At 41.8% G+C, this 22,979-nt stretch overlaps 1 protein-coding gene across 1 annotated transcript in view; it reads right to left on the bottom strand.

Annotated features, from left to right (window-relative positions):
* Positions 1 to 3,398: 3,398 nt before the first annotated feature.
* Positions 3,399 to 22,979, bottom strand: part of LOC6037933 (A-kinase anchor protein 9) — a 104,574-nt gene continuing 84,993 nt past the window's right edge. Inside the window, 2 exon segments of the mRNA XM_038260873.1 lie at positions 3,399 to 7,064; positions 14,326 to 14,988. Of these exon segments, the coding sequence (XP_038116801.1) occupies positions 3,951 to 7,064; positions 14,326 to 14,988 (3,777 nt within the window). The 3' untranslated portion in view covers positions 3,399 to 3,950.

Here is a 22,979-nt window from a genome sequence, read left to right as displayed (position 1 = left end):
TTTTAAGTTTTTTGACGTTTTTGAACCTTCAAACTTTGTGTCCCGATTTGCCCCACTTCCCGTTGACCTAGAGTGCTCATATTTTGGCCAGATGCTAATTTTTTATGTACAAAAAACCGCTGTAAATTTCAGGCAGATTGGTGAGGTCCAAACGACGTCCCATACAAAGGGGTATGCCCTGTTCGTGGACTCGCTCTTAACATGCTACAGAATTTATAACACCGTTGCTGAAAACATCAACTTTGTCTTCACTCTCTTCTGGCAGCACTTGCTGCTACGACAGAAAAGGTTGAGGCAGGCGTCGCGACGCTCATGCAACCAAGCAAGCTGATAGTGCTGCCAGAAGAGTGGTCATTAGCACTTGGCAACTATCACTTGTGTGCTCCAGACGTGTTTTTCTTCGCTAAACAATCGGCGCGTTGTGGCAGACTCTGCAAAATGAGTGCTGCCCGCAAAAACACTCTTGTCGTCGACTTCAGCGTCCTCCCGGAACGCCCCAAACTGGACGTCGTGCAGCGGTTTGTCGAGAAAGGTCTAGGAATTGCTGCCTCGGACTTGAAAAGCATCCAGCTGCACAACATCCGCCATTGCGTGCTCATCGAGATGGCGGACCCAGCCGCCGCCACCAAGATAGCAGCAGACAACCACTGCAAGTACGCCTTCAAAGCCAATCCGACCATCAAAATTCCGGTCTACGTCGATGACAACACCATCGACGTTCGGATCCACGATCTGCCGCTAGACTTACCAAACGCCCAAATAGCTGAAGCCATGCGTGAGTACGGTGAAGTACTCACAATCAGGGACGAGGTTTGGCGGAACTTTTTCGCCGGCGTGCCGAATGGTGTGCGTGTGCTGAAGATGAAGCTGTCCAAGCCCGTGCCTTCCTATATCAACGTATGCGAACTCAGTACATTAGCTACGCACACACATCAAGTTGTCACGTGTCACCGCTGTGGCGAAAAACGCCACGTGTCGAAGAGATGCTCAGCAGCAGCAAAGCAACAACAAAAACCAAAAAAATCCAGTCCTCCTGCGCCGATTGTTTTGCCTCCAGCACAACCAACGGTAGTTGAATCCCAAGTCGTTGCTCTCACTGAGAACAATGGCAATGACGGATTTACTACTGTTGGGAAGAAAGGCAAAGCTAAAAGGCAATTATCGGGAGAAGAAGTCAACCAATCAGCGGAAAAAAGAAGCAGCGTGGATGACGACGCTAATACCGCACTTACATTACTTTTACTGCTCGTACAACCTCCGGGTCATGAGCTGTCTCCAGATGCGCTGCCACTGGACTCGGTCCTGGGCTGCTACTCTCCAATTTCGCTGCGGAACTCCCACACTTTCCAGATCTTCCTCCACTTGGTTCAACCACCTTGCACGTTGCGCCCCCCTCCGCCGCGTTCCAACCGGCTCCGAATTAAACACCAACTTCACCGGATTGATAGTCTGGTTCGGTTGGCGCGCATCCAGCGCGTCCGGCATTCTTGCAACGTGTCCGGCCCACCGGATTCGGCCTGCCTTGGCGACCTTCCGAATACTTGGCTTGCCGTAGAGTTGCGCCAGCTCGTGGTTCATCCTTCTCCTCCATACAGTGTTCTCACGCACGCCGCCAAAGATTGTCCTAAGCACTCGCCGTTCGAAAACTTCAAGCGCTTGCAGGTTCTCCTCGAGCATCGTCCACGTCTCGTGCCCGTAGAGGACGACGGGTCTTATCAGCGTTTCGTACATGGTACACTTTGTACGCCGGGAAAGGTGACCAGACCGTAAGGTCTTGTGGAGTCCGTAGTAGGCACGACTACCGGTGATGATGCGCCTCCGAATTTCTCTGCTGCAGTTGCTGTCCGACGTCACCAACGATCCGAGGTACACAAACTCCTCCACGACCTCGAACTCGTCGCCGTCGATCGTCACGCTCGGTCCTATGCGAGCCCTAAGGGACTCGGTTCCTCCTGTCAGCAGATACTTCGTCTTCGCAACATTCACCTTCAATCCAACCTTATCCGCTTCCCGCTTCAATTCAGTGTACCGCCTGGCCACATCCTCGAACGTTCTGCCGACAATGTCCATGTCGTCGGCATAGCAGATGAACTGGCTGGACCGGTTGATGATCGTGCCCCGCATGTTAAAGCCCGCCCGCATCATAACACCTTCAAGCCCAATGTTGAAACAGAGCTAATACCGCAACGACACCGAATTTAGAAAAAAGGACAAAGCAATGACCATGGACAACGAGATCGACAAATTCTACCACAAACAACGCCGAAAAGAAGACTGTGTAAGCCAGCCGTTTGACGGAGGACTACGCCATTCGAATAATTGAAATGTTTTTTTTTATAGTTTTTTTTTAGATATAAGTAACGTTTGGCCAAACTATGTTTACAGAGGCCAGAAAAATAAACACAAAAAAAAGAGTGGTCATTAAGTTTTTGAAAAATGCAAAAACATGTTAAAGGGCTCAAAACTGGCAAAAACCGAAACGCACCGATTTTACGGGTTACATCCCATTTAAAATTCAAAGCCAAAGCGCCAGGTCCTGACGCAACCAATCAAGCTCATATTTGGGATTCGGGCTCAGTACACATAGGAGATCATGCCCTGAAATGGCCGGAAAATTGACATATTTTGCTACTTTCTATTGCAGGTCCTCCTCGAGCATCATCCACGTCTCGTGCCCGTAGAAAACGACCGGTCTTATCAGAGTTTCGTACATAGTGCACTTTGTACGCCGGGAAAGGTGATCAGACCTTAAGGTCTTGTGGAGTCCATAGCATGACTACCGGTGATGATGCGCCTCCGAATCGGGAAAGCCGTTCTCGTCGGGATCTTATACTCGCGACATTTTTTCTGAGGATTTGGCGTAGTAAAAAGATCTTGGTCCGTTGTCCATTTCCCCTCCACGAAACCGACATGGTACGTCCCAACGAAATCCTTTGCTCACTCCGAAAGACGACAGAAGATGATCTGAGACAGCACTTTGTAGGCCGCGTTGAGAATAGTGATAGCTCGGCAGTTCTTACATTCCAACTAGTCCCCCTTCTTGTAGATCGGGCATATTACTCCCTCTTTCCACTCCGCCGATAGCTGTTCTGTGTCCCAGATCGTGACTCGTGAACCGGTGCTTTGTTGTTCTCCAGCTTCTTGATGGGGTGCTTCCACCTTTCGATCACCTCACGCTCGTCCGTCTAGATTCCCCCGTCCCAATCATCCCGGCACATTTCAGCCCGCGGCATGAAGTCGTTCCGGGATCAAAATTTCAGCCAATCAGAAAGTGGATCGAAAATAGGTACATTTAAGGTCGTCGAATCCTGGGCGCAATAGTCCCCTAAATGACCCTAAAATTTATTTGTTTACTCAAAGGGTTTTCGGATAAATGATAAGAAAATATTCACAGTGCCTATTTTAGTAATATAGGGTTTTGTTTATCTAATTTATTGGTGGCATCTATTGAACTAAAACACACAGTAAACGTAATCATTGTACATCAGGGGGTATGGAGGATCTAAACAAAAGTACTGGTGTTTTTTTCCTAGATTTGCTAAAGACTACAATTTATGAGCTAAACTGAAAAGAGCTTAAAAAGTAACGTCAAAGAAGTATAACTTAATTATTATTTGAGTAGATGGCAATAATGAACAGGAATTGAGATTTCAACAGACAAAAGTCGCTCACGATCTCCTTTTTTATTTGGTTAATTTAACACAAACGTGCCGCCCTAAATAAGCAAATTGGTAAGGCACTATCGAAACCGTACGATCTACTTTGTGCAACGGTTGCTGTTGCCCCTACGGTCAAGCACGTGTAGACAAAAGAGGGGGAAAATACTTTTCAAGTATGCTATCGTTAGCGAGAGAGAGACTAGAAATCGAAACAATTGCTTAGTCAAATAAGGGGGGGTAATACTTTTGTCCGCTTAATAAAGTGCTAAAAACCAAACGAATTCTACAACTCTATCGATTAACGTTAGACCGATTGTACTGTTCCTCGAGCTTCTCGCGCAGATCGCCGTTCATGAGCAGCTGCTGCTGCTCGGGCAGCCTCAGATAGTGGCCGGAGTACACCTGGCTATGAGGCGCCGCCGCCCGGCTGTACTCGGCAAAGTGCGAGTTTGGCGAGCGGGCCCACAGATTGGTGCTGGCCGATTGCGTCCGCCGGGGCGTGAACTGCTGGGAGAAGATGGCTTTGGCGCAAACCCGGCGACCGCCCTGCCACTTTCGAACGATGAACCGCATCCGTTCGATGGCGATCACGGCGGTCACGACGGCTCGGAAAGAGCGGCGATTTTTGGGGGAGGTGGGTTCCGGCGGATTTGGGGTGAGGCCCTGGGCGGTGAGGAGTTGGAGCGCTTTCAGCTCGTTCTCTTCGTTTGTGGCCAGCACAATTTGAAGGTAGCGCTTCTGGTGGACCAGCGCTTTGCGGTGGCTTTCGGAGCGAAGGTACTTACCGAACAGGTGGTTGGCCCGCTCTTCCAGGTCGTCCCGGTTGTACTGGCCGGGATGAAGGCTGTACCGTTCCAGCTCTTGGATGCGCTGCTGGAGAGCTTTTCGTTCGTCCATCATGAGCCGGAGCGTTTCCGCTTGTTGGTGATTTTCGCGCGCGTTCGACTCAAGCATGCGATTGAGGTCTTTCAGCTTGGTGAGGAACTCTTCGGGGACCGCCGTACCTTGACCGGCTTCCAGGAGGGAGTTTTCCTTGCTCAACGCTTCGGTGAGTTTCGCTTCACGGTGCTTTCGACGCTCGACTTCGGTGCGGAGGCTTTGAACCGCATCCTGCAGCAGGTTACGCTCCTGTTCCACGTGGTCCAAACGAGCACGGAGTTCCTGGAACTCGAGCGAATTCGCACCCGAAACCCGCTCCCTTCGAATCGACCGCATCGATTCCGACTCCTGCAGCGCTCCTATCCGCTTCTCCAAACTCTCAATCTCTCGATGCGCCAGCATCAGTTTCTCCTGCTCGTGATCCAGCTCGACCTCAAGCCGTTCCTTCTCTTTGGTGACCCTTACAAGCTCGCGCTTCACCTGCTCGCCGTGCTCGTTCCGGTCGGAAATCTCCTTCTCGAACCGGCTTCGCTCCCGTTCCAGCACGCGCTGTGAATCTGCGGCCCGTTCGCGCTCGCGCTCGTTCTGCGCCGTCAAGAACTTGATTTCGCTTTCCAACCGCGCCACCACCTCCGACTCGAACTCGTTGCTTCGGTTGAGCCGTCGCGAGGGCGATTCGTGGGGCGAAGATTTCGTCTTCATGAGCAGGTAATTGTCGAAGGACTTGGTTCGCTGCACGCCCGCAACCAGCGTTGAGAGTCGGTCGTTCTTGTTACGCTCATCGCTGAGGAGTTTTTGGAGGGTGCCTTCGTTTTCAATGGCAGCCTCTAGCCGAAGTCGCATCGCTTCGATGATCTCGGCGTCCTGCATTTGGATCGCGTTCGAATTGTGCTTCTCAGCTTCCAGCAGTTCCTGCAGCTTGGTCGCTTTGTCGACCTCCAGCTGGAGTTGCTGTCGCAGGTCTTCCGCCTGGTTGAACTGCTTGTACTTGGGTTGGCGCTGCGCGTCATCCTCCGACTGGACGTCGTCGCTTTCGATCGCCTTCATGATGCTCGAGTCGAGCTGGGCCGAGTAGTTGAGCTCCTTCTCGAGCTGTTCGGCGATTTCCTCCACCGAAAAGGGCTTCGGACTCGACGAGTTGTCGCTGCGCTGCAGTTGCACCTTCAGTCGCTCGATTTCCGCTTGCAGCGTCGCGCTTCGTTCCTGCTCCTCGCGCAGTTTGTCCTGCATTTTGCTCTGAATGCCGGACAACGCCTCATGCAAACTATTTCCATCGTCCCCAATCTGCTGCATAACCATCTCCTTCTGCTTCAGCTGACTCTTCAACTCCTCAGCATCATGCTGCGAACTCGTCAGCTCAATTCTTACCCTCTCCAGCGCGAGCATCTTCTCCGTCAGCAGCACTTTGGTTTCACGCAACTCCTCCTCAAACTTTTCGCAATTTTGCTTCAAAAACTGCACGTACGACACGTTCGAGGTCGACCCGGCAGACGAGCTCTTCGCCAGCTCACTCTTCAACCGATTAATGTCCTCGTTCAGGAAGCGATTGTCCTCGTTGAGCATCTCAATCTCGCGCAACCGATCTTTGTAGTTGCCCTGCACAATCTTCAGCTCTGTTTCCTTCGCGTCCAGCGATTTCAACTGCTCCAGGTACTTTTCCTCGTTCTTACTGTAATTCAGGATGTCCTTCTCCAGCTTCGACACCAACTCATCCTTGTGTCCAATCGTCTTGTTCAACGATTCGATCTGCTGCTTCAGCGTACTAAGCAAAAGCTGACTCTTCTCCCTTTCCGCCTTCAACCCAGCAGACTCTTTGGTATGTTGCTCCAGCTCTTCAGCCAAACTCGCCCGCAGCGAATTAACCTCTGCCACCTCCTTCTCGCTTCGCTCAAGCTGCTCAACCACTTCCCTCAGCTCCTTCTCCTTCACCTCCAACTGCACCGTCAGCGGTTCCAACTCATCCAACGCCGCCTTCACCCTCTCCAACTCCTCCTTCAGCTCCTTCCTCTCCCCCAACAAATCCTCGTACATCTTGTTCCTCGCTCCCAACTCCACCTGCAAGTCTGCAATCTCGTCCACCTTCTCCTGCAGCTTCTTCGCCGCCCCCTCCCTCTCACTCGTCACCCGATCCAAGCTCAGCTTCAACGATTCCAGCTCGTTCTCCAGCCTCCCCTTGACCTCCTCCCCCTCTTCCCGAATCTCCTCGATAAACGCCGGCTCCCTGAACACCCCACGCCCCCTCGATTCGGCGGAATCAACCAGCGAAAAGTTGATCTGCCGCGGGAGGAACTCGGGCGTCCCGGTGGACGTCGTTGGCCGTGGGAAGGCTGCCGAAAGGTCCTGGAAAAAGTGACCATCGAAGGTCGTCGGGGGATTTGGTTGTGCTGGTGGTGGTACTGCGAAGAACGAGGGCTGCGGCAACTGAGGGGCGCCGCTGGCGAGAAGGGGTGACGTTGCGGTTCCAGCGGGGGTCGTCGCAGCCGTCTGGAGCGGGTCTTTCGAGTGGAACAGCGAGTTGGAGACGTCCTGGAAGGAGATGATACAAATTAATGGTTTTATGATGGTTTAAGTGTTTGAAGGTAAAAAGATTCTAAAGCGGATCCTACATTAATCATCGAGCTAAGCAGCATAAGCTTGTTTATCTTTCCATAGATATCTCATTTGGACATTTTGCATAAATTTAATGCCTTGAAATAAGTGTATTTGTCGTATTTGTCGAGTATTCAGAGATTGAAGAAAATCAAAGAGCCGCGCTCAAGAGAGATAAGATGAGAAATAAGCCGTGCAAAAGCAGAGAGGGGAGATAAAGTAGTGCAAGCATTCTGGCGCCCACGAGTATTTCCTTTTTATGCTCTCTTGACAGAGAGCAAGAGTGCTACGCTCTTAATAGCGTTGATCCAGTTGCTCCGGAGCAAACTAGAGTAAAATGGATACAATCCAGACGCGATTATCCGAAGGCCTCGGAAAAAAAACACTTCGGATACTCGAATCACGAAAAATAAATGTTTCGTTATCTTCCAAAAACTACTCTAAAATGATTTAAAATTTTAAAATCCAAAATGGCGGCCAAAATCACGATGATAATATATTGAAAAATGCATTTTTCAATTAAAAAGGCAATCAAATACTCAAATTTGACTAAACCTGGGTCGCAAAACCCGAATTCGATGTTAAAAATCAGAAAATAAAAATAGATATATCAAAACAATTTTTTTGGTCATGATTCGATTATCCGAAGTCTCATACAAACCTTCGGATAATCGGGTCTGGACTGTAATATGATCTGCGAAATGCTTTATATTATGTGCACAATTACTTTAAAATCATCAAAAAATCAAACATTCAAAGATATCTATGGAATGATAAGCAAGAATTAGCTCCTGAGTAATATTAAGATTCTAAATGAGCAATTCTCTGAGATTTCGGTCATTAGAAATTTTTTGCAGCTGTCCATACAAAAATGATATTGAAAATTCAAAAATCTGTATCTTTTGAATGAATTTTTTTTATCGATTTGGTGTCATCGGGAAAGTTGAAGGTATGGATAAGGACTACACTGAAAAAAATGATACACGGTAAAAAAATTGGTGATTTTTGATTTAACTTTTTGTCACTAAAACTTGATTTGCAAAAAAACACTATTTTTATTTTTTTATTTTTTGATATGTTTTAGAGGACATAAAATGCCAACTTTTCAGAAATTTCCAGGTTGTGCAAAAAATCTTTGACCGAGTTATGAATTTTCGAATCAACATTATTTTTTTCAAAAAATCGAAATATTGGTCGCAAAAATTTTTAAACATCATTTTTCGATGTAAAACCAAATTTGCAATCAAAAAGTATTTTAGTGATTTTTTGATAAAGTGCACCGTTTTCAAGTTATAGGCATTTTTAGTTAACTTTTTTTAAAAAAAAAGTCGCAGTTTTTCATTTTTTTAAATAAGTGCCCATGTTTGCCCACTTCTGAAAAAAAAATTTAAATGCTGAGAAAATTCTCTATATTTTGCTTTTTTGAACTTTGTTGATACGACCTATAGTTGCTGAGATATTGCCATGCAAAGGTTTAACAAGCAGGAAAATTGATGTTTTCTAAGTCTCACCCAAACAACCCATCATTTTCTAACGTCGATATCTCAGCAACTAATGGTCCGATTTTCGATATTAAAATATGAAACAATCGTGAAATTGCGATCTTTTTGAAAAAAATATTTTCAATTTTTTTAAACCAAGACTAACATTTCAAAAAGACGTAATATTGATTTTTTGGCCCGTTTGAAATGTTAATCTTGATTTGAAAATTTTAAAAATATAGTTCTCGGAAAGATCGGAAAATTTCACGAATGTTTCATTTTTTAACATTGAAAATCGGACCATTAGTTGCTGAGATATCGACGTTAGAAAATGGTGGGTTGTTTGGGTGAGACTTAGAAAACATCAGAAAACAACATTTGCCTGCTTTTTAAACCTTTTCATGGCAATATCTCTGCAACTAAGGGTCGTATCAACAAAGTTCAAAAAGCAAAATATAGAGAATTTTCTCAGCCTTTCAAAAATATTTTTTTCAAAGGTGGGCAAACATGGGCACTTATTTAAAAAAATGTTACCTAAAAACGACTATAACTTGAAAACGGTGCACTTTATCAAAAATTCACTAAAGTACTTTTTGATTGCAAATTCGATTTTACATCGAAAAATGAAGTGGAAAATTTTTTGCGACCGATATTTAGATTTTTTGAAAAAATCAGTATTAATGCGAAAATTCATAACTCGGTCAAAGATCTTTTGCACAACCTAGAAATTTTTGAAAAGTCCCCTAAAACTAAAAAAAATAAAAATAGTGTTTTTTTTGCAAATCAAGTTTTAGTGACAAAAAGTCAAATAAAAAATCACCAATTTTTTTACCGTGTATCATTTTTTTCAGTGTAGTCCTAATCCATACCTACAACTTTGCCGAAGACACCAAATCGATCAAACAATTCCTTCAAAAGATACAGATTTTTGAATGTTATATATCATTTTTGTATGGACAGCTGCCAAATTTGTATGGACATTTATATGGACAAACTAATGATGAAAAATGGCTACTTTGAGCATACCGAAGGCACCAAAAAAGTTTCAGCCTTATTAAAAAATACAAAAATTAAAATTCAAAAAAAGATCAATTTCGTAGAGAACTGCTCAAATATGGTTTGTCTTCTCATGTACGTTTTTATTTTTTAATTCTTAAAAAAAAAATATGAAAATTGAAATAATAAGCCATAGTCTCAAAATTTGAATAAAAAAAGTATTTTAAAATACATTTTACACAAGTTCAGTTGTTTGACAACCATTAGTTTTAAAAAATGTAAAATTTGACAAAAACAAAAGTTTTAGCAAAAAAAAATTTTTTTGCCTTATATCGATTTTTTTTTTCAAAAGTTCAAGAGACTTTTGTATTAACCTAAAAATTACTAAAAATGATTCTTAACGATTTCAGATAAATTTTTAAGTAAAATAAATTGCCCCCTAATTTTCGGGCAACTTTGACCAAAACTATCAAATTTATTTGGGTGTTGCCAAAACCGGGAAGGTTTCAAAATATAAATACGGAAAAACCATAGATCTAGGGTTTTTTTTCTCAAAATTTATTTTCCTTAAAAGAGCACTCAGCTAGCAAAATCTAAACGTAGAAATATGTACCCTCCCTGCAAAGGCTTATGAATTGATCTCAGTTGAAAGGTTCTCCAAATCTCTGAATTGCAAATGTAACATCCTGGAACAGAACTGCTAAATTTTAATAAAAACACAAATTGAATTGAATTGAAATACTGATTTTTTATTATTATTCGAATATACTCATATTTCCAAAATTCGCAAAAGTAGCGAAATTTCTAATGAATTTTTAGTTTATCAAAGTGTTTGGGTAAATAACTAATTTTTTTGCTAAATATTTTTTCTCGTAACACTCAAATTTTTATCATTTGCATATGGGTATCAAACGAAGCGTTTTTTCATAAAAAAAACAAATCAAATTTCGCTTTATTTGGTACCTTCATCAGGGGTGACCTTGGGTCTGGGGGGTGAGATTGGGTCATACAAAAATCCAGAAATTTGTATGACCCAATCTCACCCCCAGACCCAATGTCACCCCTGATGACGGTACTCGAATTAAAAAATAAAGAAAAATTGAGCCTTTTGAAAAAATACGGTGTTTTTGATTTTAGACGCTAATATTATCGATTAACAACCATGTGAAATATGTTTTGTTGTAATTTGTTGAATATTGGAAGATCACTGAACTGTTTTGAATTTGTGAGAGTGACTGAAATTTTATGGAATTCAAAAGCTAATGATGCAATGTAATTTAAAAAAAAAACAGTCTGGAGGGAAATTTGTGAAATTGATAAAAACACTAATAATTTGGCCACTGTACTTTTACGTTTTTTTAGAACATGTAATTTTAAGGGAAATTATAGTGTATTTTTAGAATCTACATTAACCCAGAAGGGTCGTTTTTTCATATAGAACAAAATTATTCACTTTAAAATTCCGTGTTTTTCTAACATTGCTGGGTTATTTTTTAGAGTGTAGCAATGTTCTACAAAGTAATAGATTTTTTTTTTCTTTTTGAAATTTCATGTTTTTTTTTCTAAGTTTGCCGGGATATTTTTTTAGAATGTAACAATGTTCTACAAAGTTGTAGAGCAGACAATTATTTTTTTTTCAATATCGACAACGAGAGATTCCACTGAATAAAAATAAGGGGTTTGTTAGTTACCATCACGAATTATCGCGATTTTATGAAAAAAGTTTTGAAAGAGTTCTCTTTGTTTCGTCGTCCTTGTCTGTCGCGAGTGAACATTTTATAAGCAAACCCCTTATGTTTTTACAGTGCACAGTGATCCGAAACCAAAATCTATCGTGACAAATTTGATAGCGGCCACACGTTAAGATTCAGAGCTTTGGTGTCTTCGGGACAAATAATCAGGGTCAAAAAAAGCATCTTTTGGCATGGTTGACATTAGGTTGGTCCAAATTTTAGGGTGGTTCAGTTTTTTTTTTTTTTTATTTTGGCGGGATGACGAGATAGCGCATCGGTATCTTCAGAAAAGTTGTAGGAAACACTATTTTGAGCAACTTTGCTGAAGGGCACAAAGCTAGGAGCGGCCGTGGCTTACTGGTCACGGTGTTCGCTTTCTAAGCGAATGGTCCTGGGTTCGATTCCCATCTGCTCCCAACGAGAAAGTATAGGAAATATAAATCTTGAAACTCTGAACATGAACGAAAAATCAATGTCGCTCGAGTCGGGGTTCGATCCCCCGTCCTTTGGATTGGTAAACAAAAATGCTAACCACTATGCCTTCGCGACTTGGTGAGCTATGACTGGAATTAGGAATACTGTTACTATCAACTATATACGCGCTGGGTCCTTGTCCATTTGACAAGGGTTCGGAAGTTCTAAATAACGTTTGAATCCGATTGGTCCAAACGTTCTTCAGGGCGGGGCTTGTCGATAAAGCTGAAGTACCTCGCGCTCGGCTAGCCAGCGTAGAAATGGGTCACCGAAGCTCGGCAGAGCTAACACCTTCCAAATGCCTATGCGAGTTATTTGCATGTATAAAATGTAGATCTAAAAATACATGGAAACAACTCAATTTGTAAGAAGCGACCGCGTGGTCCCGTTTGGTTGGTTGAACACACACAACACACACACACACTTTGCTGAAGGGCACAAAGCTCTATCTTCAAATGGGAAGTTTTTAGAGCCATTTCTGTAATTTATGGTGAGGCGTTTTTGAAAAAATGAGTTTTTTGAATTTATCAACTCAGGCTCATGTCGTAACGAGTTGGTGTCTTCTAGACATTTGTAGAACTTATCAAAACACACATTTATCTTCCATGAGAACAAAAATCGGACCTTTTAAACCAAAGTTATAGCCAAAATACGACGAAAAAACGCTATTTTGAAATGTGAATAACTTGAAAAGGTGGTAGAGTTTGACCTCGCTCTTAAAAACATCTGAAGGTATACAACATTCTAGAGTACATTTGCTTAAAATATCTTAGAGGTCTATTTTGTTTAACTCGTCTCAATTTGAAAATGAGCATATTTAAATCGTTTTTTGCCCATTGACCTACATTCTTTTTTTATGCATAGGGATCTTCATTTTGACTAACTCTACAATTGTCTAGAAGGGCCCAAAAATGTACAAAATGATCTAGTGGTTGTAAAAAAAAGAAACAAGTTTTAGCTGAAATGTTTCCGGAATCAACCAAATTAATAAAATTTATTCCTGAAATATTTCAGCTGAAACTTATTTCTTTATTTACAACCACTAGATCATTTTGTACATTTTTTGGCCCTTCTAGACAATTGTAGAAACACGAATTTTGGTCAACTCTATAAAAAAGTTATGGACAAAAAACGATTTAAATATGCTCATTTTCAAATTGAGATGAAAGGAGTTAAACGAAAAAGACCTTCGAGATATTTTCAGCGAATGTGTACTTTCAGGTGCTTCTAAGAGCGAGGTCAAACTCTACCACCTTTTCAAGTTATTCACATTTCAAAATGGTGTCTTTTTCGCCGTGTTTTGGCTATAACTTTGATTTAAAAAGTCCGATTTTCGTTCTCTTGGAAGATAAATGTGTGTTTTGATAAGCTCTACAAATGTCTAGAAGACACCAACTCGCTACGACATAAGCCTGAGTTAATATATCCAAAAAACTCATTTTTTTTCAAAAACACCTAAACCTAAATTACAAAAATGGCTCTAGAAACTTCCCGTTTGAAGATAGAGCTTTGTGCTCTTCAGCTAAGTTGCTCATAATGGTGTTTCCTACAACTTTTCTGAAGATACCGAAGCGCTATCTCGTCATCCCGCCGAAATGAAAAATCTGAACCACCCTAAAATTTGGACCAACCTAATGTCAACGCCATCAAATCGGGTGTCCAATTTACATAAAAATCCCTTCAATTTCCATATCATCTCCATTTTTGGCTGCAAATTATTGAAAAATATGTCTTTTTTTTGCATGTTCAAAAATGGAAGAGGTCACGAGATATCAAAAAACGAACCTGGGATTCGTGATCAGGGATAAAGGTTACCTCTCAGGAAAAAGTTTCACGCAAATCGATGATACATAATAGCACCATTTAATAAGTCAAAACAATGAGAAGCTGAGAAGACAAACCATCCTAGAAGTTGCAGATACATAAAAACTACAAGGGCTGAAGACGATTCTCTAAACTAGGTGTAAATATTTGTTTCAAAAATAAAATAAGCCTGATTACTTTCTAATTATTCTCAATTCGTGTTACTGGATCAAAGTTTTCCGTCAACTGTTGATTGATCAAACTCAAAAGCTTTCCCCTATGCAGTAAGCAGTCTAAGGTTTACGAGAAAATTGTCTGTTTGTGTAATCCTCTAGTCGGTGATGCTCAATCAAATCCAATCCGAGTGCAAGAAAATGGATCTTTTTTTTCTATCTCTCTAACTAAACTGTAACAAAATACGCGCCTAAAACAAACAACGCATTACGTGCACCGAAAAAGGGCGAGAGATCGAAACGCTAGCAGAAATGTAAACACAAACATGCACGCCGTGAGTTGCAAACACCTATATCGTCAAGACACAAAAATCGGTCCAGAGCATCTGTATCGAACGCGTTGTCGAAGGGAGAATAGCTGCAGTTAGTTAGTGTTGTTGTTGTTGTAAGTCAGAGAGGGTGAAGGGGGGTTGAGAAGTAAAACATAAGTAGTAAATCAAAACTCGGACGAATAAATTCGAAGGGAACCGAAACTTACCATCGGAATGCTGTGCGGCAGGGGCGGCGGGAAGAACCCTGCTCCTGCTTCGCTCTGTTCTGGTGCGCGTCGCATCACCATGTCCGCGGACTCGTCGCAGTCGGTAATCGAGACGATGTCGCTGAGAGTGCGCGCGTTGTCATCGTTGTCTTTGGTGGCCAGTGCCGCTGCCGGCGTTTGCTGCAGTTGGTTGAGCTTCTCGCGCAGCTGATCGATCTCGTCGTTCTTGTCTGCGAGCATCGTCTCCATCAGATCGGGCAACGCCACCTTGTTGATCATTTCGTGCTGGATTTTGTGCTTGAGCTGTTGCACCTCGTCCGTCTTTGCCTGCAGCTCCGCTTCCAGCTTGATCTCGAACTGGCTGCGATCGTTGCTGGCCTGCGTCATGGCGAGTTCCTTCTCCTGCCGTTCGATCACCTGGCGGCTGTTTTCGAGGAAGTTTTTCAGGTTGTCGATCTGCTTGTTGCGGGTGTGCAGCGTTTCGCGCAGGTTCACCAGCTCCTCCTGCAGGTCGTGGACCCGGACCGTTAGGTGGGACGTACCCTGCCGGTGGAGTTCCTCCGCCCGCATGCGCTGCTCGTCCAGCTTCGACTGGAGCGTGGTGATCTTGAGCGATTGCTCCGACATGCGCTCCTGCAGTACATCGCGCTCGTGTTGCAGTTCCTGCGGGGTGGGATGAAGAAAGAAAGCCGGGAATGAATATCGTTTATTTGGAAAATCGCTACACTCTCTCTTGGCAATCTCTTGGGACGCCCTTTGTATCGAATTTTTCGTGCTGCTGCAGTGTGCTATTTTTGGAACGCTGTGTAAATGATCACAAAGGAAACCCAAATATTTGTCCTAAATCCAGAGATGAGTTGTTTACAGGGAAATGATATATTAATCGTCATAGAAAATATCAAAAAATAATTATAAGTATTTTTTTTTATTAAATGTAGGTATTTTTTAAATCACAGTGTTTGGACAGTAAGTAAAATTAATCGATGCTCCAAACCCATTAAATTGCTTTTGAATTCGTCTCTGGGACCAGTTTGAGAGAATATAATAAAGAATAATATTGATAATTAAGCTGAAATGATAAAAAAAATGATGCAGAAAATATGTTTTCAATGGCAAATATTTTTTCCAGAACAAATCGTTCTGGTTTGAGCTCATGAATAAATACAAGCATTGAATTTGCTTTAAAAATTATCTTTTTCACTTCAAATACCATTTTTATGCAATCACAACTTAAAGTTTTCAAATATTTGGAGCACGTTTTTGAATATGTTTGCATTTTTTGGGCACCTTTCGGTTGAATAATTTTTAAAGCAAAAAAGTAGTTTAGTAGTTTCACATTTAAACCTCTGACGACCTTGGTTTCTCTAGTGCTCTACAAAATTTCAACTTTAAAATGGTAATTTCTCGAACAATTTTAAACAAATTAACCTAATTCTTCTTGCACAATCCTCTTTGAGACATTTAATGATATCAAATAAAAAACTAATGTTTGATCTTAGCGGAGAGGGGTGCTTTATTTTCAAATGGTATAAGAATTCCTTTAAAAAGCTTACCAAAATTGAAACAGTTTATTTTAATTCCATAATACACTCACCCGGTGGTTGGTCACTTTTTCGTTTGACACTTTTTTAGTTTGTACCCCGTTGGTTGGTCAAAGTCACTTTTTACACGGCGCTCACGCACACTATCAAAACAAACTTTTAGTAGTGTGTGTGAGCTCCGTATTCAAGGGTTGTCAAACTACCTCGTTGACTAACTGTTGACCCCGTTCGTTTGACAACAGTTGGTGTCAAACCATCGGGGTTTCAGTGTATTGTAATTTTGGTTGCCCATCAAATAAACAAGATCTATTTCCAGTTAACGCTTCAGAAATAAATATCATCTGAAATAAACCTTGACATGATATGTTTAAACGAACTGGTTAGGACCCGACCCAAGTAACATTTTAGGCTTTATAAAAGCTGTCACAACCACTATAAAACCTATCAGCCAAAACCAGCATTAAAACCCCTTAGTCGTAACAAACTCCCCAGTACCTTGATAAACCCCACTTAAAACCCAAAAGGACCTCCGAAAAGGTTGTTACGGCCTATTTATAAAACCTACATGGGAGTTCAAGGCTTTACAACTGAATCCTAACAACATCCTCAAAACCTTTGTTAAAACCTAATCAGGAGTTATGGAAAAATGACATTTCATACGTCTTCAAACGTCTTATGCCAAATAGGTTTTATTGTGGCAAAAATAAGTCTTCGTCTTGCCAAATGAAATTATGGAGATGGTTGTCAAAAATGGCGATGATAAATAAAAGATATTAGAGGTAATCCAAATAATTTGAAAGCTTATTTCTCGCAATTGATGGCTCAAATTCAGCTGCGGTTATTGATAAATGTAGGGGAGATATAGCCAAAAAAATCAACCCGCTTCATCAAAAATCAATATTTTGTAATCATAGTCTTTAATGTTGAAAAATATTTTATTGCAATTCTTTGAAAAAATGTTCAAAATATGTTTAAACATCTATCGCTATACAGTCGACTCTCTGGCTGTCGATCTTTTTTTTTTATTCTTAACTTATTTTTATTAGGTCCGTTTAGGTGCTGTGACCAGGTTGGGACCGAGGGACGGTTCATAATAATTTAGAATACACTTAAAAAAAAAACTCATTTTCCGCCGTATTTGCCGAGCATGTAACTGACGAGTCTCAACAGGTCCACGCGGGTCTTGCAGGTCTGGAACCTGGCGCTGTACTCGTTAAAAATGTGCCACAGCTCAGTCGAACTGTAAAGCACCTCCTCTCCTTCCGCCGTGGCGGTGGCACCGGCGCCGGCGCCGCTATTTTGTTGACTGCTTCCTGCGGGTCGAGGGCGATCCTTTGGCTTCGCGTCCGGAACTGCGCCCAGCAGCGGAGGGAACTCCGCCGGCGTGAACGCCGGAACTGCTGGACTCTGCTTCTCCGCCTTCCTTGCCGGCGGTTTCGGTTTCGCCGCCTGCTGGCGCCTCTGGATGAAGTCCGCACGCTTGGGGCAGCTGCGGTCCGTGGCTTCGTGGGCTCCAGAGCAGTTGGCACACCGCTTCGGATCGGCTTCCTGGACTTTGCACTCGTCCGTCTTGTGGGGACCCCCACAGTTGTTGCACCACCCCTTGAGGTGGCAGTTTCTGGTCCCATGGCCCAGCTGCAAACAGTTCCTGCACTGGGTCACGTTCGGCCGCTTGTTCCGGTAGGCCTCCCACCGGATGATAGTGCTTGCCACAACTTTCATTGTAGAGAGCTTCTTCAGATTGGTGTATCCCTTGGGGAAGACCACAATGTACGGAGTTTCGTCCACGGTGGACTTTTCCTTCCGCTTGATGACATGCACCTCCAGCGCGTCCAGCTTGAGATCCCTCTTCAGCAGGTACTTGACCTCATCCGGTTTCAATTGATCAGGTAAACCACGAACAACGACCCGGTGAAATCGTTCGCTTCTTCGGCCGTGGGTGTAAAATTCCACTTTCTTCCTCTGGAGAAGCCCCTGCAACTTGTCAAAATCTTTGACAGAGAAGCAGGTCACCTTGGTTCCAAATCGGGTTAGTTTGTAAATAGGATCGAAACCAAATTTACAACTTTCCACTATCGCCACGAGCTTGTAAAAATCCGTGGTGTTCTTCACCACCAAAGGTGGTTGCTTTTCTTTAATTGCCGACTGGCCGGGTGCTGGAACCGCCGGGACGTCCACTCCTCCTGCTGGGCTGGCATTGTTGTTGTTTTCCGCTAGCGGGCTGAACTTGTTGTTGAGCAGATTCTGCTCCACATTGCTATCGTCCTCTTTCTTCCTTTTGCGCTCGTTCGCCTCCATTCCTCGGAATGTTGGGGCGGAAAGTCCACCGAAAGCACCACGACGGCCACTATCGGCACTTTTGACCCGCAAAACACGACACCTCCAAATGTAAACAAGGCTGTCGATCTTCTCGATATCAATATTGCTCCATCTATCGATGAATTTTTCAGTCCCTTCAATCTGCATACTTCAATTGTCTTCATTCCTCGATATTTTCTCTTGCTTGAAGGATCTTTTCCTCGACGGTCCCTTGGACTCTGTTTGCTTCAAAATCTCTTCCGGTTATCAATAATTTCACTTTCTCATGGCTTGCATAGACATTTTTGTTGGCGAAACGATGCTTTGAAGGGTGTTTGACATTAGATTGTTTTTGTTTGCTGGACGTTACCATGATTCTCTCCCATAGCTGGGTATCAAGAAAAAATATTTTCAATCGAGTCTTCATTTTGCAACGTTCTGTAAACTGATGATTCTCTTCCTCGGCGGTCCCTTGGATATTGACAACCAGAGAGTCGACTGTATTAATGATACCAGAAATTCATAAATGTGTGTTTTCATCAAATTTAAATCAATATTTTTCAGTTTTCGATTTTTTCAATCAAGATGGCGGTCAATCATATTCAATCAGAGCACGCGTTTAGCGCCATATTTATGCACTGCTATTTGGTCGCGATAAATGCTCTTTTAGGAGCTTATGGTTTCAAGTGAGCTTTTTACATGCCTAATGGCACTTGACAGCTACAACACCCTAAGTTTTAACAAAGCATGCGATAAAACCGTTTGGCATGGCATTGCCATCTGGTTTTCAAGTCTCTACTAAAACATTCATAAAACCTTATTGAAAGCCAGTCGGATTTTATTTCCACCCGGTTTTATGTCCGAGGCATAAAACCCTGTTAGAACCTATTAATTAGCTCTTGCTTGTTGGTTGCGTTGAATGCCCAAATAAAACTATTAAGCAATCAAGATGCTACAATAAAACCTCAATAAAACTTGGTGGTGGCTAGTTGGTTTAAAAATGTTACTTGGGCCGATTGTCCATACATCAAAAAACTACTTTTTTCTAAGAAGTGTCCACTAGGGTGGTCCTTGTGAAATCAAAGATTGATTAATTGAATGGGCTGGAATTTGGAAATTTGGAAAAAAAATGGACAGGTGTATAATGCATTTTTACACTTTTTTTCATTTTAATGTTGAAATCGAGGATTGTAATTTAATTTTTTTAACCTTTTTTTATTTATTTTATTCATTGATTTCGTTATTGAACCATTACTTGTGTGAAGTTACTATTCTAAGCTGAGATGTGGACTGCCTTTGAACAGAGCTTGCGGGTGCTTAAAAAATTGAGTAAATCTAGTTATTTATTCTTGATCCCCCAAATCACTTTAGATATTTTTTTGGGTCATGTTTGAGCTCAGATTCTGATCTACTTCCATGCTAATTTGTAGAAAAGTAATGCTACCAACGTTTATATGTACAATTATTTAAAATAATTTAAATAACTTTACAATATGAGACCATCCAAAGCGTGGAAAAACACCAACCCTTCTCCCTGAAGTACCCACGTGGTTTATGGATGGCCCCTAACCAAAATGACAAATTTGGTTTAAAATGGTTTAAATCCAACGTTATTTTTGCAAATGTTAATCTTTTTAATAGTTTATAAATACTGTCCCATGACATCAGACAGCAGAAGATCAACAGAAAGTCAACCCTAACAATCACTTTGAATTCGCTTATCTGCAAAATTCCTTGCTGTATGACCGAGTTTCTAAATTGGGCCAAATCGCGTTATTTGAAACTTGAAATACCGCTCTCATCTCTCCTAATCTCAACTCACCCCAAACGGTTCCTGAAGCGTCTTGAAGCCATTGGTGGCGGCGGTAAACATCGGTGATGCAAAACACTATAGCACTTGCCGCTATAATCTGCATACAATGTTGAACTGCTTTCGATATCGTTAAATTAGTTTCACTTATTTCTATTCGAATTTTTCTCTTCAAAATATCACTTGAAATCGTTGCTAGAAGAAATGTTCAAGTCACAAAAGAAAACACTTTATGACAACTTCGAGGCCTTTTTCCCATTTCTCAAAAAAAGTCGGTTTCACCTTGGCACCTAAATATCGGTGCGAGCAGGGTATTTCAAACAAGGAAGTTTGTCTGCGCTCTCAATCTTGAACGTTTTTCTGCTCTAGCGTTCTTATTTTCACATTATTCCCAACGGAGAGACCTTCCTGTTTGTTCGTTTGTCATAACCAGAGAGAGAAATGGGACCGTCCTCGTCACTGAACATAAACACGCAGCATAACCGACCATCAGATGACGACGACGACGCTAAGCACTTGGTAATAATTTAAGCACCCTAATAGAGGACACTAAACTATTAGCATGGTGCGTCTCTTCCCGATGGCCAACTAAAATTACACTTTATGTGCGGAGATCATCATCATCGTCGTCTTCGCACTAAAATGCTCAAAACTTCACTCTGCAGACAAAATTAGTACATCTTTCATTCATCCACCATTATGAGTATCGCCCTATTTATAAATTTATTACAATTCACAGCTCGTGACGCAGATTCGAATCTGGTCTGCGCGTAATTTGTTTTTTTTTTTTTCTGACAATATTTTGAACTTTATCGTCATCAAAGCAACACAACAACACACTACAATTTGACGTTGACCAACGACGTTGGATCGATCACCACTCGAATTAACTGTACGAACTTCCACAAACCCCAGATGTCCCGACTAAGCCGCCCAAAGTCAACGACTCACTGAGCTCAACTCGACCGGCTCTCCCCCGTCGCAAGTCATGAACGCGCGCGCGGCTAATGCGCATGCGCACCAAGTCCATCACTTAACCAGCATCCGTTCTCGGCTTCCGCGTACAGAAATTCAAATGTATACGACGAGAACGCATCTTGTCTCACGTCTCACCATAACGAAGAAATTATATACATACACAGAGGGGGAGTCACGCGATTTATTGAATGAACCTGGGGCGGCGTCGGCGAGTTTTTCTTACTCGAATTACGTACCATTCAAATTGATGTAGTCGCGACTGATTGAATTACAATTTGACGAGTCAGTAACTTGAGAGAAACTTCCGAACTAATTTTAGCGGGAAGAGAGGGGGAGCGAGGAAGATATAAGATATCAACCAGGGAATAAAATTAATCTTCATGGGCTTACGAATGCATGGAAATCACTTATAATCAAGATTTGGTGGTTCTATCTATTTTTTGGCTGAAAATGAACATACACGTTTGTTTAGTATAGAGTATAGTGAGCGTCATTTTATTATGAATATCTTGAATTTCTTATCTCTTCATACCTACTGTGATGTGATTGAAACAAGGGCTTCTATGCGAAGTCTCCACAGCTCTTTTGTTGAAAGGGACTTTGTTTTTTTTGTACTAAACTGGCCATTTTCGCATAAATGCCTTATATAAGTACACTGAGAAAAAATCAAATCTTTTTTTTTCTACTCACAAGGTTAAACGTGTAAGTTTTTTTTTGAATACCCAAAAAAGCCTTGCATCATTAGTTTGTCCATTTGTCCATATATGGCCAGGGCTCCGTCTTAATGGTGGTTGCCCTGAAATCCGGTGGAATGGAATCAGGAATTGAACTTTGAATATGAACAAAAAACCTTTAAGAATCAGGTGGGATTCGAACTCACACCTTTGGATTGATGGTCTGGGACGCTAACCAGTCGGCCATCGTGGAGTTACTGATCTGGTACTGAATTTATCCGTAGTGGCGAAATAATGTCACAAGGTATAATATATCAAACCATTATATAACTACTAACACCGACTCAAAAAAAAAAGCTCAGGGCCATCTCATATACTCATGAACTGGACGAGGGAGTCGTGGATTGCCTGGCCCGAGTCATCTGCATTACCGATCTATGTCTGTACAGTTTCAGAAGAAATCGTTAGCCATAGAGAGGTATTTCGCTTCAAAGGTTCTTGAGGTATCTGGTGGTTACTTACCAAACCGTCTCAGTTGAAATATACTGTGGTCATGGCCAAGTCCTGCCAAGACGGGGGTTCAAATACATACATACATGCATACATAAATTTCCATACAAATTTGGCAGCTGCCCGTACTAAAATTATATCCATGTTTTTAAGCGAAGATGGCGTTCGAATGTTGAACGTTCGGAATGTCAAAATCGCGCAATAGCACCAACATTGAAAAAAAAAATGCGGCTGTCATGCCATGGCACAATTTTTTCGTAATGTTGGTACCACTGCGTGATTTTTACATTTCGGGCGTTCACCATTCGAACGCCATTTTCGCTTAAAAAGCTGGATAAAAAAATTCAAAAATCTGTATCTTTGAAGGAATTTTTTGATCGATTCGGTGTCTTCGGCAAAGTTTCACTACGCTACACTAAAAAAGATTTTGTCACTGAAATTTGATCCGTAAAAAAAACTTTTTTTAATTTTAAGTGATATAAATGCCAACTTTTCAGAAATTTCCAGAATGGGCAAACTTTTTTTGACCGAGTTTTGAATTTTTGAATCAATACCGATTTAAAAAAAATCGAAATATTGATCGCAAAAAATTTTCAACCTAATTTTTCGATGTAAAATCGAACTTTCAATCAATTAAACACAGAATTACAGAAAAAAGTGTTTAAGTTTTTTTTAGCCAATTTCTAGGTAAGAATTAGGGTCTATTTGAAAAAAAAAACCCTGGATTTAAAACCTTTTTATTTTCGAATTTTCAAATCTCTGATTTAATTTATTGAAATTTGCAAAATTTTAGAATTTTTTGATTTCCTTGATTTATATTTTTAAAAGCAAAAACTATATTTT

This window comes from Culex quinquefasciatus, chromosome 1 (genome assembly GCF_015732765.1).
Source record: "Culex quinquefasciatus strain JHB chromosome 1, VPISU_Cqui_1.0_pri_paternal, whole genome shotgun sequence".
Classification (NCBI taxonomy): domain Eukaryota; kingdom Metazoa; phylum Arthropoda; class Insecta; order Diptera; family Culicidae; genus Culex; species Culex quinquefasciatus.
Note: the sequence above shows the minus strand (reverse complement) of the source record. Positions and strands in the feature narration are given on the sequence as shown.